At 41.3% G+C, this 19956-nt stretch overlaps 1 protein-coding gene across 7 annotated transcripts in view; it reads right to left on the bottom strand.

Annotated features, from left to right (window-relative positions):
• Positions 1–19956, bottom strand: part of DMC1 (DNA meiotic recombinase 1) — a 53886-nt gene that overhangs the window by 16209 nt on the left and 17721 nt on the right. For 4 of the 7 annotated variants that reach the window (XM_003821593.4, XM_055105714.2, XM_034948627.3 and 1 more), the window contains 6 exons: positions 19776–19817; positions 17041–17113; positions 6447–6538; positions 5662–5735; positions 5418–5532; positions 4699–4759 (listed from right to left, as the gene is read on the bottom strand). In XM_003821593.4, the coding sequence (XP_003821641.1) occupies positions 4699–4759; positions 5418–5532; positions 5662–5735; positions 6447–6538; positions 17041–17113; positions 19776–19817 (457 nt within the window). Of the gene's footprint in view, positions 1–4698; positions 4760–5417; positions 5533–5661; positions 5736–6446; positions 6539–9489; positions 9542–17040; positions 17114–19775; positions 19818–19956 lie in introns of all 7 variants that reach the window. The other 3 variants (XM_008975093.4, XM_055105717.2, XM_055105716.2) reach the window with 2 other exon arrangements.

Below are 19956 nucleotides of genomic sequence, written 5' to 3' on the forward strand. Positions count from 1 at the left end.
TGCTTGGCCGAGGCCAGGATTTTTGTCTTTTTTGTTCACTAGTGAATTCTCAGAATATTGTTACATAGTAGATTTTCAATAAATATTCATTGAGTGAATAAATGATTTCCCCTGCTCAATCTTTTTAACTTGCTTAATAACATTTGAGTAGTTAATATTTTTCACAGGAATCTCTTGTAACTAAGTAGAAAATACTTATAAAAGGGTCTTGAGGCCGGACGCGGTGGCTCATGCCTGTAATCCCAGCACTTTGGGAGGCTGAGGCAGACGGATCACGAGGTCAGGAGATCGAGACCATCCTGGCTAACACGGTGAAACCCCATCTCTACTAAAACACAAAAACAAAATTAGCCGGGTGTGGTGGCGGGCGCCTATAGTCCCAAGCTACTAGGGAGGCTGAGGTGAGAGAATGGCATCAACCTGGGAGGCAGAGCTTGCAGTGAGCCGAGATCATGCCATTGCATTTCAGCCTGAGTGACAGAGCGAGACTCCATCACACACACACAAAAAAAGAGTCTTGAAAAGTGAGAGATAGATATCAAACTGCGAAAGATGAAGCAAAATTGTTAAGGGTAAGTTTGGAAAATGCTTAAAGAGAGACACATTCATTTCAATGTAATTTACAGAATTTACTCCAGCATATCAAATATCTTTTAATATATCTGTCAATGATACATTTAATCTGCTACCATATGATGCATTGCTTCTGTTTTAAAGTAATAGCACTTTGTATTGCAACCATCAGAGTAATAATCAATTTACTCTAATTAATTTAGGCAAGAATCTTCAATGGATGCTAATATAAATGCATGAAAGCTTATTGCAGAGCAAGATATTTACACAGTCTCAAATTATCACACCACAAATTACTAATTAAATATAAAAGAGAATTTTTGTAATTTTCTTTTACAATGGAGACATCATGTGAATATCATCTTAATCATATGATCAGAATTAACATCACTAATAATGGGACAAACTGCCATCATGTGCCTCCTGATATGATATACTGAGAAGGCCATAATATTGCTTATGTAGTTTTCCTGTCAAAATGCTTAACATTTTAAATAATGAAGAAAAAATTCAACTTCAAATTGAGGGACATTGCAAAACAGTTGGCCTGTGTTCTACAAAAATGTCAGTGTCATAAAAGTCTAACAAAGGTTGAAGAGCTGTTCTGATTAAAGGAGACTAAAGAGACATGACAATTACACGCAGTGTATGTTCTTCAATTGGTCCTGAATTGAATGCAAAACAAAAAAACCCCCAACAACTATAAAGGACATTATTGGGGCAACTGGAGACACTTGAATACAACTGTATATTAGATAACATTATTATGCCAATGTTAGAATTTCTGAATGTGATAATTATATTGTGGCTATGTAGAAGAACATCATTATTCTTAGAAGAGGTATGCTGAAGTATTAAGAGGTGAAGTGTCATGATGTCTGTGAATAATTTTCAGTGGTTCAGAAGAAACTTCTCAAATGGTTCACCAAAAAATACATATACAGGCTGGGCATGGTGGCTCACACCTGTAATCCCAGCACTTTGGGAGGCTGAGGTGGGCGAATCACCTGAGGTCAGGAGTTCGAGACCAGCCTGGCCAACATGAAGAAACCCCGTCTCTACTAAAAATACAAAAATTAGCCGGCCATGGTGGCAGGCGCCTGTAATCCCAGCTACTCGGGAGGCTGAGGCAGGAGAATTGCTTGAACCCAGGAGGCAGAGGTTGCAGTGAGCTGAGATGGTGCTGCTGCACTCCAGCCTGAGTGACAGAGCAAGACTCTATCTCAAAAAACAAACAAACACGACTGAGTGCGGTGGGTCATGCCTGTAATCCCAGGACTTTGGGAGGCCAAGGTGGGTGGAACACCTGAGGTCGGGAGTTCGAGACCAGCCTGGCCAACGTGGTGAAACCCTGTCTCTACTAAAAATACAAAAAAAATTAGCCGGGGGTGGTTGGCAGATGCCTGTAATCCTAGCTACTCGGGAGGCTGAGGCAGGAGAATCGCTTGAACCCAGGAGGTGGAGGTTGCAGTGAGCTGAGATCGCACCATTGCACTCCAGCCTGGCAAACAAGAGTGAAACTCCATCTAAAAAAAAAAGAGGCTGGGCACAGTGGCTTATGCCTGTAACCCCAGCACTTTGGGAGGCCGGGGCAGGTGGATCATGAGGTCAAGAGATAGAAACCATCCTGGCTAACACGGTGAAACCCCGTCTCTACTAAAAATACAAAAAATTAGCCGAGTGTGGTGGCACGCACCTATAGTCCCTGCTACTCGGGAGGCTGAGGCAGGAAAATCGCCTGAACCTGGGAGGCGGAGATTGCAGTGAGCTGGGATCGTGCCACTGCACTCCAGCCTGGGTGACAGAGCGAGACTCCGTCTCAAAAAAAAAAAGAAAAAGAAAAACAAACAAAAAACCGTATACACATACCACATACATATACATATGAGAATGTGTGTATGTGTGGAGAAACAAAGGTGTATGTACACCTACACACACACACACACACACACACACACACACACAGGAGAGAGAAAAAAATGTGGCAAATTTAACAACTGATGAACCTAGACAAATGAGTATGTCTTGCTCTGTCTCCCAGGCTGAAATGCAGTGGCATGAATTCATTGCACTAGTTTTTTAACTTCTCTCTGGTAAAAATATTTTCGAAATAAAAACCTTTAAAAAAAATCTTTCTTTTTTTTTTGTTTTTGAGACGGAGTCTTGTTCTGTCACCCAGGCTGGAGTGCAGTGGCACGATATTGGCCCACTGCAACCTCTGCCTCCCAGGTTCAAGTGATCCTCCTGTCTTAGCCTCCCAAGAAGCTAGGACTACAGGTGCACGCCACCATGCCTGGCTAATTTTTTTATTTTTAGTAAAGACAGGGTTTTGTCATGTTGTCCAGGCTGGCCTTGAACTCCTGACCTCAGGTGATCTGCCCACCTCGGCCTCCCAAAGTGCTGAGATTACAGTGAGCCACTGCCCACTGCACCCAGCCTTTAAAAGATTTTTTTAAAAGCTTTTTGGCTAGGCAAGGGGGCTCACACATGTAATCCTAGCACTTTGGGATGCCGAGGTGGGAGGATCGCTTGAGGCCAGGAGTTCGAGACCAGCCTAGCCAACATGGCAAAACCCTGTCTCTTCTAAAAATAAAAAAATTAGCCAGACGTGGTGATGTGTGCCTCCCAGCTGCTCGGGAGGCTGAGGCTGGAGCATCACCTGAGCCTGGGAGGCAGAGGTTACAGTGAGCAGAGATGGTGCCACTGCATTGCAGCTTGGGTGACAGAGTGAAACCTTGTCTCTTAAAAAAAAAAAACACATACACACTTTAAAAAAGCATTATCATGAATTTAGATTTGTTTTGCTTTGTTTGAGACAGTCTTGCTCTGTCTCCCAGGCTGGAGTGCAGTGGTGTGTATTTAGGATTATTTTGATTGCTTATTCAGACACATAATGCTCAAAATTTGTTACGGTGGCAACAAACCTTTGTTTGATTTATCTATTTTTATTATCCTACTTTAGCTCTCTGTGTGTTTCTATTCACTGCTGTCTTTCAGAGTCATCAATAGTTACGTGCACAAACACTTCAACAAATTCTGAATATGCCTAGTGTGAACTGAAATTCTTTTTCTTCAAACAGGAGACTTCTCCCATAGTGCCTCTGATAAATATATCTCATGTATATCCTGTAGAAAGATGACTTTTTTGTTTTTATGAATGGTTTTTATTATACTGATAAGCTGCAATATAAGTTTTTATTTCCCTAGGATCTATTTCTTATTGTCCTCCCATACCCCTTTAGCCCTAGACCAAAGAGAAGCCCAACGTACTGCTGAAAATGGTTAAAGTATCGCTTTATTCTATAAAGAACTAGAGAAAAATAGATTCTGGATACCAAGTGATATTTACAATTATGAAGTCATATACACTGTGCAATAAAGTGATTTTTTTTTTTGAGATGCAGTTTTGCTCTTGTTGCACAAGCTGGAGTGCAATGGCATGATCTTGGCTCAATGCAACCTCGGCCTCCCAGGTTTAAGTGATTCTCCCACCTCAGCCTCCCGAATAGCTGGGATTACAGGTGCACGCCACCACGCCCAGCTAATTTTTTGTATTTTTAGTAGAGACGAGGCTTCATCATGTTGGCCAGGCTGGTCTTGAACTCCTGACCTCAGGTGATCCAACCATCTCGGCCTCCCAAAGTGTTGGGATTACAGGCATGAGCCACTGCGCCCAGTAATAAAGTGATTTGTGATATATTTGTGCCCACATAAAGACTAATGATTTTTAAATTCTTTTCTTTTTTTTTCTTTTTTTTTTTTTTTGAGATAGAATCTTGCTCTGTTGCCCAGACAGGAGTACAATGGCGCGATCTCGGCTTACTACAACCTCCACCTCCCAGGTTCAAGTGATTCTTCTGCCTCAGCCTTCTGAGTAGCTGAGATTACAGGTGTGCGCCACCACACCCGGCTAATCTCTGTATTTTTAGTAGAGACGGGGTTTCACTATGTTAGTCAGGCTGGTCTCCATCTCCTGACCTCGTGATCCGCCTGCCTCAGCCTGCTAAAGTGCTGGAATTACAAGCGTGAGCCACCGTGCCCGGCCTTGAAATTATTTTCTATTCTATGCTCTAACCCTCTTTATATTAACCTCTGTGAAATAAAAAGTAGAATATTGGGGCTTACGTCATAGTTGCTCCTGGATCGGCAGTCATTTGATTGGTCACAAAAACAGCCACGTTATATTCTGCATCAAGAGATAAAATTTTAAAACTATGAGAAAGGCAATATAGATATTTAAAAGTTCATTGTTTAGATTTCAGAGTTTAGACATATTGCATCATGAATTTATTTTATAAATAACATCATATTTCTATTTTTCATTGACAACAGAAATTATTTGTTATTATTAAGGTTAGAATAAATATTTTTGGTTTAAAAAGAGTTGTAAAGCTGGGCTCAGCGGCTCATGCCTGTAATCCCAGCACTTTGGGAGGCTGAGGCGGGCAGAACACGAGGTCAGGAGCTCAAGACCAGCCTGGCCAACATGGTGAAACCCCGTCTCTACTAAAAAAATACAAAAAATTGGCCAGGTGTGATGGCAGGTGCCTATAATTCCAGCTACTCAGGAGGCTAAGGAGGAAGAATTGCTTGAATCTGGGAGGCGGAGGTTGCAGTGAGCCAAGATCGCACCACTGCACTCCAGCCTGGGCAACAGAGCGAGACACCATCTCAAAAAAAAAACAAAAAAAAAAAACAAAAAAACCCCACAAAGAGTTGTATTCTCATAAAGGTAATTTTATTTAAAAAAAAAATCGCTGCCTCCTGACATTATATGCCAAACTTCTCTGCAAAGTATACTTGACAAACATAGTCACAGATGCCATTTTATTTTAAAGATATACCTTCTGAGATTTTTTGGAGTCGTGACAACATCTGGGCCAATTTTTGCTGCCGTTCGGCCAACTCCCCACGGCCACTGAAATCCACTCGAAAAAGTGCCATTATTGAATCGATAATCTACACAGGATTAATGTAAAAATAAACATGCATTTGGAAATTGAAGGAAGACGTTATTTGAATAGAGATCAATAGAAGAAAAATATTATGCTAAATAGCTCTGTGAAAGCAATATTTAAAAGCTTGTACCAATAGCTTGAAGATGCCAGCTTCTTCATGGAACTTTGCTGCTACATAATCAAGTAGCTCCATCTGATGTTCACCTGATGGGAAATGCAGTGAGAAAATGTTATAAAAGTTGAAAGAAGCAGAGGCTAAGATCATTCATATTCTTGGGAGCCAGGCAAAATAAATTCCTTGAAGGATTCTCTTAATTATTTATGACTTTATTAAATATTATTGCAGCAGGGCATGGTGGCTCATGCCTATAATCCCAACACTTTGGGAGGCCGAGGCAGGTGGATCACTTGGGGTCAGGAGTTCAAGACCAGCCTTGCCAACATGGTGAAACCCTGACTCTACTAAAAAATACAAAAATTAGCTGGGTGTGGTGGCGCGTGCCTGTAATCCCAGCGACTTGGGAGGCTGAGGTAGGAGAATCACTTGAAGCCAGGAGTTGGAGGTTGCAGTGAGCCGAGATCATACCACTGCACTCCAGCCTGAGTGACAGAGCGAGACACCATCTCAAAAAAAAAAAAAAAAAATTATTGCATATTCTGCCTTAGCATATATACCAAATGCTACATTATCCAAAAAGAATGTTACTCTTAATTTCAAAGACAAAGAATAATAAATAATTTGAGGGCACTTTATTATCTAAGGACTTACCAGATGATAAAATTTATAGACTGAGTAAATTAATTTAGAGAAAAATAAAATAGAAAAAAAGTATCAAAATGTTGTATCACTCAAGTAGTAAATCAGTGCTGCCAACCTTACATTGACCCAAGCATCCAACTGCATGGGGCTCTTACTAGTATATGCACGTGCATAAAGTACGTTGTCCAGTACTGCATCATGGTCTACATTAAAGCGATCAGCAATGTCCCTAAGGCGATCTGGACGGCTGGAGTATGCCAAGATTAAGGATCCAATAAGTCAATTCTAAAAAAGTTTAGACAACCACTACAAAACATAATATCTTACGTAAATTAACAGAGAAGCCAAACAATGTACCTGTGAAGGGATTCTAGAGGATGCTAGCAACCATTTAAAGTCTATACAAGATTTGTTTATTCATAAGTGCCTCAACTTACCATAGTTAGTGATAATGGTCATAGAAATGTGAGGCAGTAACGACTTTAACTATTAAATTATCAAAACTTTACAATAACCTTGGAAGATAGTTTTTATGGCCTGTTTTACATTTTACAACGTAAGACACTGGCAAACAGAGATGAGGCAAATGACTTGAGCTTATGCAGCAAATCAGTTACAAGAGAAAAACTAGGAACTAAGCTTTGTGAGTCCTTTTGTTCTCAGATCTATAAAAATAGACCTGTAGTAGATAATATCACTGAATTATAATTCAATAACTGCAAAGTGAATTAATTCACTCTCTTCATACCCCTCATTGTTCAATATGAAATAGTTTATTATATTATTAATCACATGTTGTTAAATGATAAATTTGACTACATGAACCAAAGGGTCAAAAAGGTAACTTCAAGGGCCCAGAAGAGAAATATCGACCAAAGGTTTTTTGTTGGCATAGGTTTTCTTTTTCTTTTCAAATCTTACCTGGAAAGTATATAGAGTTTAAAATCTACTTTCTTCTAAAGGAGTTGTTAGCTTTTTTTTTTTGTTTTCTCCTCCTTCAGTCTCCTGAGTAGCTGTGATTACAGGCGCGAGCCATCATACCTAGCTAATTTTTGTATTTTTAGTGGAGACGGGGTTTTACCATGTTGGCCAGGCTGGTTTCAAACTCCTGACCTCAAGTGATATGCCTGCCTCGGCCTCCCAAAGTGCTAGGATTACAGGCATGAGCCACCATGCCTAGCCAGGAGTTGTTAGCTTTCTGAAATTAGCAAATTCATAGGGAAGCAAACTAAGTGCACCTGCAAAGGTATTCTGGAAGAAGCTAATAATCACTTATACCTATAAACTATAAAGGAGTAATAAACATATTTTTTAGGTCTTTGGTGATCCCAACAATATGTCTGAAGTAAAATGAGGTAAAATTAAATGCATGTTTGTGACCTTATTTCACTTTGTTTATAGTGTTTACATAACACTGATCCCAGTATAAGTAACTGTAAATCAAGGACCATTTATAATCTTATTTGTGATGTTTGCAATTAATTTAAATTCCCAGCCATTTATATCCTAATGCACTAGATATGTTCTTGTTAGAGCTTTGGTGACAGTCACAAAAATCTTCCATTGCTATTGAGCATACCCAGTAGATGTTTTTGGTGGACAAGTTAGACAGGGAATTGGAAGAGGCAATAAACACATTTTCATCATGTCGGTTTCTACAAGTCCCAGACACTATGTTGTGGCAGGCCAGGTCTTACTAATGCAGCCTCCATAACAACTGTTTCAGCACTGACTGAGTGGTTAAGTTAAATATTAAAAGCTGAAAGTGCCCTTATACAAAGGCTGGAATGTAACAAGAGGCCACCAAGAGTTTTGCCCAGGCCTTTCCTGGGCCTTGAAGCATGACAAGATAATGAAGAAATTCTTAACAGTACCTGTTTAGGATTAAATGAGTTTTATTGGGGGTCTGAAGAAACTCCCCAGGTCTCCACAAACAAGTTATTGGGGGTCTGAAGGAACTCCCCAAACCTCCATGATTTAGCAGGAGATAAGATAAGGGTAATCACCCCAGCACCTGGACCCATTTAGATTAAGTAAATTTACTGAGGCTCCAGAGGAAGGTCTTTAGGACTCAGATCTTAGTTATAGATCAAAAGAAGTTAATCACTTATATATTTTTAAAATTTTTTATTTTATTTTTTTGAGATGGAGTCTCACTCTGTTGCTCAGGCTGGAGTCCAGTGGCGCAATCTCGGCTCACTGCAACCTCTGCCTCCCTGGTTCAAGTGACTCTCTTGCCTGAGCATCCTGAGTAGCTGGGACTACAGGCGTGTGCCACCATGCCCAGCTAATTTTTGTATTTTTAGTAGAGACAAGGTTTCGCCATGTTGGCCAGGATGGTCTTGAACTCCTGACTTCAAGTGATCCACCCACCTCGGCCTCTCAAAGTGACTTATGTCTTTAGATGAATGCACACTTACAATAAACATATAGCTGAGAAGGTATATAAGTTCTGGAAGACTTCGTAATTTTGAGTTGGTCTGGTGTTATTTTCCAGGTCTTCTCCCTGTAACCGGTTACAGAAACAAAAACTCCCTCCTTTCCCAGTTCATTTGCATCTCATTATTGGGCCACAAGAATAAGCAGCCTGATCCTCAGTTTGGTCTGGGAACAATGTGACCATGGGTGTAAAACTTGGGCTTAAATCCTCAACAAAATACTAGCAAACCAAATTCAACAATACATTAAACAGATCATTCATCATGACCAAGTAGGATTCGTCTCAGGGATGCAAGGATGGTTCAACATATACAAATCAATGTGATATATCAACAGAATGGACAAAAAACATATGATCATTTCAAATGATGCTGAAAAAAGCATTTGATAAAATTCAACATTCATTTATGATAAAAAAAAAACCCTCAAAAAATTGGGTATAGAAGGAACATAACCCAACATAAAAGCCATATACAACAGACCCACAGCTAGTATCATACTGAATGGGGAAAAACTGAAAGTCTTTCCTCTAAGATCTGGAACAAGTATGCCCACTTTCACCACTGTTATTCAACATAATACTCAAAGTCCTAGCTAGAGCAATCAGACAAGAGAAATAAATAAAGGTCATCCAGATTGAAAAGGAGGAAGTCAAATTATCCTTGTTTGCTGATAATAAGATCTTATGTTTGGAAAAACCAAGACTCCACCAAAAAGCTATTAGAACTGATAAACAAATTCAGTAAAGTTGCAGGATACAAAATCAACATACAAAAATCAGCAGCATTTCTAAATACCGACAGGGAACAATCTGAAAAAGAAATTCAAAAATTAATCCCATTTACAATAGCTACGAATAAAATTAAATACCTAGAAATTAACTTAACCAAAGAAGTGAAGGATCTCTACAATGAAAACTATAAAACATTGATGAAATACATTGAAGAGGACACACAAAAAACAGAAAGATACTGCATGTTCATGAGTTGGAAGAATCAATACTGTTAAAATGTCCATACTAAACACAGCAATCTACAGAGTCAATGCAATTCCTATCAAAATACCAATGACATTCTTCAGAGAAATAGAAAAACAACCCTAAAATTTATATGGAACCACAAAAGACCCAGAATAGCCAAAGCTATCTTGAGCAAAAAGAACGAAACTAAAGGAACCACATAACCTGACTTCAAATTATACTATAGAGCTATAGTATCCAAAACAGCATGGTATGGGCATAAAAACAGATGCATAGACCAATGGAATAGAATATAAAACTCAGAAACAAATCCACACACCTACAGTGAACTCATTTTCGACAAAGGTGACAATAACATACACTGGAGAAAGGATGGTCTCTTCAGTAAATGGTGCTGGGAAAATGGGATATCCATATGCAGAAGAATGAAATTAGACCCCTATCTGTCACCATATACAAAAATTAAGTAAAAATGGATTAAAGACTTAAATCTAAGACCTCAAACTATGAAACTACTAAAAGGAAGCATTGGGGAAACTCTGTAGAACACTGGACTGGGTAAAGATTTCTTGAGTAATACCACACAAGCACAGTCAACTGTAGGATATAATAAATTCCTCTTCAAAGGTTTTAGCCTGTAAATGGTTTTTTTTTTTTTTTTTTTTTTTTGAGATGGAGTCTTGCTCTGTCACCCAGGCTGGAGTGCAATGGCATGATCTCGGCTCACTGCAAGCTCCACCTCCCAGGTTCACGCCATTCTCCTGCCTCAGCCACCTGAGTAGCTGCGACTATAGGTGCCCGCCACCACGCCCGGCTAATTTTTTGTATTTTTAGTAGAGACGGGGTTTCACCATGTTAGCCAGGATGGTCTCGATCTCCTGACCTTGTGATCCACCCACCTCGGCCTCCCAAAGTGCTGGGATTACAGGCGTGAGCCATCGTGCCCAGCTGCCTGTAAATTGTTAAGTACAATGAGTTTTGAGATCCTCTCCAAGGAACCAATGTATCAGTATGTTCAGCTCCCCTGTTCTTTGTTCTCCATTTTAAAGGTTAACTTCCTCCTTCTTGCTTTCTTGCCCCTAGTTTCAGTAAACAACCTTTTCCATCAGTTCTAATCAGTAGTTTACATCTGTTCCCCTGGTCATCTGCTCCATGCTGAGTCTCCCCTGGTCAATTGCTCTGTCCTAAGTCACCCCTGGTCACCTGCTCTGACCTGAGTCACCTTTAGTCACCTGTTCCTAACCATCCTTCCTGCCAAACTACTCACTCCACCACTCTGACTCATACCCCTGCTCTCTTTAAAATAGCCAATTGGAATTAGCTTAGACTGTGCAGTCCAACCCTAGCCAATAGGGGAATGACACAGCAGTAGGGGCTACTTGAGTCAGGAATAAAACCCCCTTCCCCTCCCTTGTTCAGATGTGCTCTCGCCATTGCTCCATCAGTGAGTCACACCCTTTTATAGAAGTAAAATTGCCTTGCTGAGAAAATATTTGCAAACTATCCATCTGACAAGGGATTAATAACCAGAATATATAAAAAGTTCAAACAACTCTATAGGAAAAAAATCTAATAATCTTATTTAAAAATGGGCAAAATATCTGAAAAGACATTTCTCAAAAGAAGTGTGAAAGGAAAATATCTTGGGCCTCCAGAATCACTAAGGAAAACTCAAACTGGAAACTGCTTATGGCAAACCTGCCTTTCATTCTATTCAAAGTCACTCCTCTGCTCACTGAGATAGATGCATATCTGATTGCCTCCTTTGGAAAGGATAATCAGAAACTCAAAAGAATGCAACCATTTGTGTCTCACCTATCTGTGACCTGGAAGCCCACTCCTTGGTTTGCTTAGAGTCTTCCTGTCTTTGCTTCAGGTTGTCCCGCCTTTCCAGACTGGACCAATGTTCTTCTTACATATACTGATAGATGTCTCATGTCTCCCAAAATGTGTAGAACCAAGCTGTGCCCCAACCACCTTGGGCACACGTCGTCAGGACTTCCTGAGGCTGTGTCACGGGCGTATCCCCAACCTTGGCAAAATAAACTTTCTTTTTTTTTTTTGAGACAGAGTCTTGCTCTGTCCCCAGGCTGGAGTGCAGTGGTGCGATCTCAGCTCACTGCAACCTCCACCTCCTGGAATCAAGTGATTCCCCTGCCTCAGCCTCCTGAGTAGCTGGGACTACAGGCACGTGCCACCATGCCCGGCTAATTTTTTTTTTGTATTTTAGTAGAGACGGGGTTTCACCATGTTGGCCAGGATGGTCTCGATCTCCTGACCTCATGATCTGCCCACCTTGGCCTCCCAAAGTGCTGGGATTACAGGCATGAGCCACCGCACCCGGCCGCAAAATAAACTCTCTAAACTAACTCAGACCTGTCTCAGATTCTCTGGGTTCACAGAAGACATACAAATGGCAAATAGCTATATGAAAAGGTGCTCAATGTCACTGATCATCAGAGAAATGCAAATCAAAACTACAATGAAATATCATCTCACCCCAGTTAATACGGCTTTTATACAAAAGACAGGGAATAACAAAACCAGGCATGGTGGCTTATGCCTGTAATCCCAGCACTTTGGGAGGCCCAGGTGGGAGGATCACTAGAGCTCAGGAGTTGGAGACCAGCCTGGGCAACATGGTGAGACCCTATCTCTACCAAAAAAATACAAAAATTAGCTGGGCATGGTGGCACGCACCTGTAGTCCCAGTTACTTGAGAAGCTGAGGTGGGAGGATCACTTGAGTCCTGGATGTTGAGGCAGCAGCGATCCATGATCACGTCATTGCACTCCAGCCTAGGCGACAGAGCAAGACCCTGTCTCAAAAACAAAACAAAACAATTTTTTTTTTGAGATGGAGTCTCGCTCTGCCGCCCAGGCCAGACTGCAGTGGCGCTATCTCGGCTCACTGCAAGCTCCGCCTCCCGGGTTCACACCATCTCCTGCCTCAGCCTCCCGAGTAGCTGGGACTACAGGTGCCCACCACTGCGCCTGGCTAATTTTTTGTATTTTAAGTAGAGACGGGGTTTCACCGTGTTAGCCAGGATGGTCTCGATTTCCTGACCTCGTGATCCGCCCATGTCGGCCTCCCAAAGTGCTAGGATTACAGGCGTGAGCCACAGCGGCCAGCCAAAACAATTTAAAATGAAAAAACTTGGGCTTATGCTGAAGGGAAGTTCAGATCAATTATAAATATTTATTAACCAATTACCATATGGAATTAATTGCCATATTAATCAATTACCAAGGCAAAGCATTATGGAGGATACATGGAGTCCTAAGACAACCTATGCCCTAGGTAAATTTAAAACATAATTAAGGAGGCAAAATATAAACATATAAAAAGAAAACTATCAAGAGACAGCAGTATAAGTATGAGACACCGAAAGAATGAGAACACTCCAATGTGGCCCTTGCCACAGTACCCTGCACCCCCACCCAGCTATTCTTCTCCACTCTCTCTTGCATATGACTTAGCTCCTAAGTATTCCTATTGTTCTTAATAAAATCCAAATTGCAGGCCGGGCGTCGTGGCTCACGCCTGTAATCCCAGCACCTTGGGAGGCCAAGGTGGGTGGATCACCTGAGGTCGGGAGTTTGAGACCAGCCTGACCAACATGCAGAAACCCTGTCTCTACTAAAAATACAAAATTAGCCGGGTGTGGTGGCATGCACCTGTAATCGCAGCTACTCGGGAGGCTGAGGCAGGAGAATCGCTTGAACCCGGGAGGCGGAGGTTGCGGTGAGCCGAGATCGCGCCATTGCACTCCAGCCTGGGCAGCAAGAGTGAAACTCCATCTCGAAAAAAAAAACCTCCAAATTGCCCAAACAGTGGCTGCTACTCTGCAAGAACAATTCTTCCCTCTCTGAGATAAGAATCATCCTTAATCAATTGTTTCTGAAACCAGCTGAACTCCACCCTTGTTAAAGCCCTGTACAACATTTCACCCTCCTTCCCCAAGTTAAAAGGCTCTTTCAGAGTCTTCTCATGCCTGGCATTTCTGAAAAGGGACTTTTGCAAACAGTTCTCTGTTTTGTTTTCTAAGTGAGTATTTTAGATAGTAAATTCTATAATAGGTCAAGAAGGACAAGATTTTCTAAATTGAGTAATTAGGGAAGATTAGAAAAAGCAGGCCTTGAAATGAGAGACTTAAATGATTTGTATGATTCAGAAAGACTGTGAGATGGGATGGAAGGAGCAAATACCCAAGAAAATAGAAATATACCATGCAAAGTTCTCTGTGACCAGACAAATTAACAGCCAAGAGTGAGAGCAAAATAAAGGCACTTTCAGACATACTAAGGTTCAAAGTTTACCACCTGGATTACATTTCTGAAAGAAATAAGTATTACAGCAAAACAAAAATACAGGAAAGAATAACATTTGGGATGCAAGAAACCATAATGAACAAAGAAAACAAAAATCTTTATAGTTAAATCTAAATAACTGCTGATGTACAATGTTTTTAGATTTTTTTTCTTTTGGTAGAGACAGAGTCTTGCTATGTTGCCCAGGCTAATCATGAACTCCTGGCCTCAAATAAGCCTCCTGCCTCAGCCTTCCAAGTAGCTGGGATTTATAGCCACCACACCTGGCTAATTTAAAATTTATTTCGTAGAGACACTATGTTGCCCAGGCTGGTCTTGAACTCCTGGCCTCAAGTGATCTTCCTGCCTTGGCCTCCCAAAGTGCTGGGATCACTGGAGTGAGACTAGACATATGTGCAAATTTTGATAACAAAGTATGTTTACAGGCAATGGGATGGACTAAAACAGATTCATCTCTTTGCCTCTAATAGTGGCAATGGTGAGTACTGAGCTTGGAGAGGCAGGCTGGGGCTTCACCGTGAACAGCCTTACAAATGTGCATAGGTCTTCTTTGTTATTAACAAGAATTTCCTCTGAATACCTCCTCAAACTAGTATATTTTTTCTTCCTATTTGTTTTTGTTTTTTTTTTGAGACGGAGTTTCCCTTTTGTTGCCCAGGCTGGAGTGCAATGGCACGATCTCGGCTCACCGCAACCTCCGCCTCCCAGTTCAAGTGATTCTCCTGCCTAAGCCTCCTGAGTAGCTGGAATTACAGGCATGTGCTGCCACGCCCGGCTAATTTTGTATTTTTAGTAGAGACAGGGTTTCTCCATGTTGGTCAGGCTGGTCTCGAACTCCTGACCTCAGGTGATCCACCCGCCTCAGCCTCCCAAAGTGCTGGGATTACAGGCGTGAGCCACCGCGCCTAGCCTTCTTCCTTTCATTGGTCAATTTCATACTGCCTCCCTCCCTTGTTGTTTGTTTACATAAAGCTTCTATCACCTCACCCTACGGCAAATGTTCGCTTGAACTCCTAATTTTGAACTTATAATGATCTTTCTCAGGCTGTATCCTCAAAATCGGTGTGTGTGTAACATTGCTGACAACTCATCGTCTTGAAACTTTCCTTTTGCTTGACTTTTACAACCAGATTTCCTTCTACTTCCTCTGTCTCTGGGTTCCTCATTTTAGTCCTCTTCCTAAATATAAACATACCTCAAAGTTATGTTCTCAATTCTCCTCTCTTCTCTCTCTATAAGTTCTCTTTCCCACTTGGTTAATTCGTCCATATTTCTGGGCCTACCCCTTTCTCAGGCTGAATTCAATATTTCCCAGTGCCATCTGGATATCCTCATGTACATCATATTCAATACATTAAAATGATGGCTGGGTGCAATGGCTCATGCCTGTAATCCCAGTCCTTTGGGAGGCCAAGGCAGGCAGATCGCTTGAGCCCAGGAGTTGGAGATCAGCCTGGGCAACGTGGTGAAACCTGGTCTCTACAAAAGATTAAAAAAATTAGCCAGGCGTGGTGGTATGTGCCTGTAGTTCCAGCTACTCAGAAGGCTGAAGTGGGAGGATCACTTGACCCTGGGAGTTCGAGTCTGCAGTGAGTGTAATTGGGCCACTGCACTCCAGCCTGGGCAACAGAGCAAGACCCTGTCTCAAAAGAAGAAAAAAATTAGGCCAGGCGTGATGGCTCACGCCTGTAATTCCAACACTTTGGGAGGCTGAGGTGGGTGGATCACTTGAGGTCAGGAGTTCAAAACCAGCCTGGCCAACATGGCGAAACCCCATCTGTATTAAAAATACAAAAATTAGCCAGGTGTGGTGGTGCACATTTGTAAACTTAGCTACTTGGGAAGCTGAGGTTGCAGTGAGTTGATACTGCACCACTGCATTCCAGCCTGGGTGATGGAGAAAGACACTGTCTCAAAAAAAAAAAAAAAAAAAAAAGAAGTAAAATTAGTACATTAAAATGAAACATCACCTTTTCTCTGAAGCATGATCTTTCCAGTTCTATTGTTAGCATCACATAACTATTCTCCTAGTATCTAGACAAAAAACCTGAGCGGTTTCTCAAACCTGTCTTTCCTTTGTCTACCAAATATAGCCATCAAGTCCTATCAATTTTCCTAATACTTCTTTTCCTTTTCTTTTTATTCTTACCAGTTCCAACCTAGATCAAGTTCTCATTACTTGCCTAGAATATTGCTAAAGTATCCAGTTTACACCCACTATCCTGTTTCAAAGCCTTTCATGTCTAAGATCCCAATCATCTTTCTAGCCCATATCCTGGAATACCTTACACTTTAATTAAACTGCAATTCTTTGTGTTACCCAAACAGGTTCTGCCTGTTTTCCTTATTAACTTTCACCCTCTTCATACCTTTCCCTTCATTTGGGACCATGACTTTCAGTGAGTCAATAATCTTTCAGCCAGATGCAGTGGCTTACCCCTGTAATCCCAGCACTGTGGGAGGCTGAGGCAGGTGGATCACCTGAGGTCAGGAGTTCCAGAACAGCCTGGTCAACATGGCAAAACCCTGTCTCTACTAAAAATACAAAAAAATTAGCCAGGTGTGGTGGCACACACCTGTAATCCCAGCTACTCGGTAGGCTGAGGCAGGAGGATTGATTGAACCCAAGAGATGGAGGTTGCAGTGAGCCGAGATCGCCCCACTGGACTCCAGCCTGGGCAACAGGGAGATTCCGTCTCAAAAAAAAAAAAAAATATTTTTTCTAACTATTAAGCAAAATCTTTAGAGAAGAGGATTAAAAATGATGATATAATTTCCTCTCATGTATTTGTTTTGTCTCATAAACCCATATGAAGAAGTGAAACCTCATTAAATAAAAAGTGATTTGAGAACTTAACCAGTAATTGTTTTCCCTTTGGTTTGTCTCATTACTACTGGTTTATGGAATGACTACAAAGATTGTATATCTCAGACAAACTCTTTAGTGGTAACATTCCTATATCACACTATTATGTTAGCAACTTTAAATAAAAAGGTTACAAAGTATTTTCTGTATCAATGAAGATAATCTTTCCTCCTGGGTAGCCACCAGCTCCTGGAAGTTGAGCTGTCACTAGGAAGCAATTAAAAATTTATATTAATAGGAGTGAATAAACTTTGTACAAATGACTATAAAAACACACATGGAATCTGCTGTTGCAACTCTTTAGTACATTTTGCAAAGAGTCATGATCCTTTCGTTTCTAAACAACATGTCATATTTTCATATTACTTAACCAGTGTGAAATTATAAGTATTCTGCCAGCATAGTTGTAATTCAACAAATAATTTCACTATCTTTCACAATGGAAGATATTCGTGAAAGTTAGTTCTCCCAAAGAATGGAAATAAAATTTAAATATTACTAATTTTCTTTTTCTTTTCTTTTCTTTCTTTCTTTTTTTTTTTGAGACGAGTCTAGCTCTGTCGTCAGGTTGGAGTGCTGTGGCGCAATCTCGGCTCACTGCAATCTCTGCCTCCCGGGTTCAAGCAATTCTTCTGCCTCAGCCTCCCAAGTAGCTGGGACTACAGGCAGGCACTGCCACGCCCAGCTAATTTTTGTACTTTTAGTAGAGATGGGGTTTCACCATGTTGGCCAGGATGGTCTTGATCTCCTGACCTCGTGATCTGCCCACCTCGGCCTCCCAAAGTGCTGGGATTACAGGCTTGAGCCACCGCGCCCAACCTACTAACTTTCTTTCTACAAGAAATAGTCACAAATATGGCCGGGCATGGTGGCTCATGCCTGTAATCGCAGCACTTTGGGAGGCCAAGGTGGGTGGATCATTTGAGGTTAAGGGTTCGAGACCAGCCTGACCAACATGGTAAAACCCTGTCTCTACTAAAAATACAAAAATTAGCCGGGTGTGGTGGTGCATGCCTGTAATCCCAGCTACTCTGGAGGCTGAGGCAGGAGAATTGCTTGAACCTGGGAGGCGGAGGTTGCAGTGAGCTGAGATCGTGCCACTGCAGTCCAGCCTGGGTGACAGATCAAGACTCCATCTCAAAAAAAAAAAAAAAAAAAAAAAGAAAGAAAGAAAAAAGAAAAAAAAGAAATAGTCACAAATAGGCCGAGTGGGCGGATCATGAGGTCAGGAGTTTGAGACCAGCCTCATCAACATGGTGAAACCCCGTCTCTACTGAAAATACAAAAAACAAAAATTAGCTGGGCATGGTTGTGAGTGCCTGTAATCCCAGCTACTCAGGAGACTGAGGCAGGAGAATCGCTTGAACCTGGGAGGCGGAGGTTGCAGTGAGCTGAGATCGCGCCACTGCACTCCAACCTGGGTGACACAGCGAGACTCTGTCTCAAAAAAAAAAAAAAAAAAGTCACAAATATAATTTATGCTATATAACTAATATAAGTTACCTTTAAATTAATGTATGTCAAATTTTAAAAATGCATTTACTTTTTTTTTTTGAGACAGGTCTCACTTTGTCGCCCAGGCTGGAGTACAGTGGCACGATCTCGGCCCACGGCAACCTCTGCCTCCCAAGTTCAAGTAATTCTCCGACCTCAGCCTCCCCAGTAGCTAGGATTACAGGCATGTTCAACCAGGCCCAGCTAACTTTTGTATTTTTTAGTAGAGACAGGGTTTCACCATGTTTACCAGGCTGGTCTCAAACTCCTGACTTCAGGAGATCCTCCTGCCTTGGCCTCCCAAAGTGCTGGGATTACAGGTGTGAGCCACCACGCTCGACTGCAATTACTTTTTATGTAGTAGTAGTTAACACTAAGGAGCTACTTTATACCAGGTACATACATTATTTCATTTACTTTTCAAAACAATCCTAACATTTGGCATTGTCATTATTTCAATTTTATTGGTGGGGGAAATTAGAGAAGTAGAGCAACTTGCCCAAGGTCACACAGCTACTAATGATAGAACTAGGATTGAAGTCCGGCATTTTGATTCCAGAACTCCTTTCTATTTTTTTTTTTTTTTTTTGAGACGAGTCTTGCTCTGTTGCCCAGGCTGGAGTGCAGTGGCGCGATATCGGCTCACTGCAAGCTCCGCCTCCCGGGTTCACGCCATTCTCCTGCCTCAGCCTCCCCAGCAGCTGGGACTACAGGCGCCCGCCACCATGCCCGGCTAATTTTTTTGTATTTTTAGTAGAGACGGGGTTTCACCGTGTTAGCCAGGATGGTCTGGATCTCCTGACCTTGTGATCCGCCCGCCTCGGCCTCCCAAAGTGCTGGGATTACAGGCGTGAGCCACCGGGCCCGGCCAGAACTCCTTTCTTAACCACTTTGCCAAGTTCCTTCTCCATAGCTCAAAGAAATGCACAGTAGTGTATTTGTGGAAAAGGAGATATCTTTCGTTATTTTGTTTAAAACAATTTTGTTTTTAAGTCTCTCTTAGGGCCAATTTTATGCCATGGAAAGTGAAAGATTCTAGGACTCAATAGATTTTGTGTCACTCTTCTAAAAAAGATATAGAAAAGATGGAATGGGAAAAATTGAGACAGTGGACTTCTTACCAACACATTCATATACCCCTTCAACTTCTCTCTATTTCTACTCAGGTGTTCATAGTGCAGCACATACATCACCTCAAGGATCACACATTCAAAGACCAGCTGTATAACCACGGGCAGTTTACTTAATCCGCCTGTGTTTTAGTTTCCTTGCAAGTATGTTCAGATATGAGATTATTTAGAGTATCAGGCACATAGTAGATGTTTGATAAGTAATAGCTATGATTATTATTGTTATTGTTGTTATATATCCTTACCACAGAGGGTATGAGAAAGCTGGGTTTTTCCAGTACGAAATTCTGTGAAATACAGAAAAAAATGATTTTAAAAATGCATAATTTCCAGATATCTTCATAAAGAATAAAACATGGCTTCAGAATATTACTGTTTTCTTTTTCTTTTCCAACTGGCAAATCTTACTTATAAAGTATCTCGGGT

This window comes from Pan paniscus, chromosome 23 (genome assembly GCF_029289425.2).
Source record: "Pan paniscus chromosome 23, NHGRI_mPanPan1-v2.0_pri, whole genome shotgun sequence".
Classification (NCBI taxonomy): domain Eukaryota; kingdom Metazoa; phylum Chordata; class Mammalia; order Primates; family Hominidae; genus Pan; species Pan paniscus.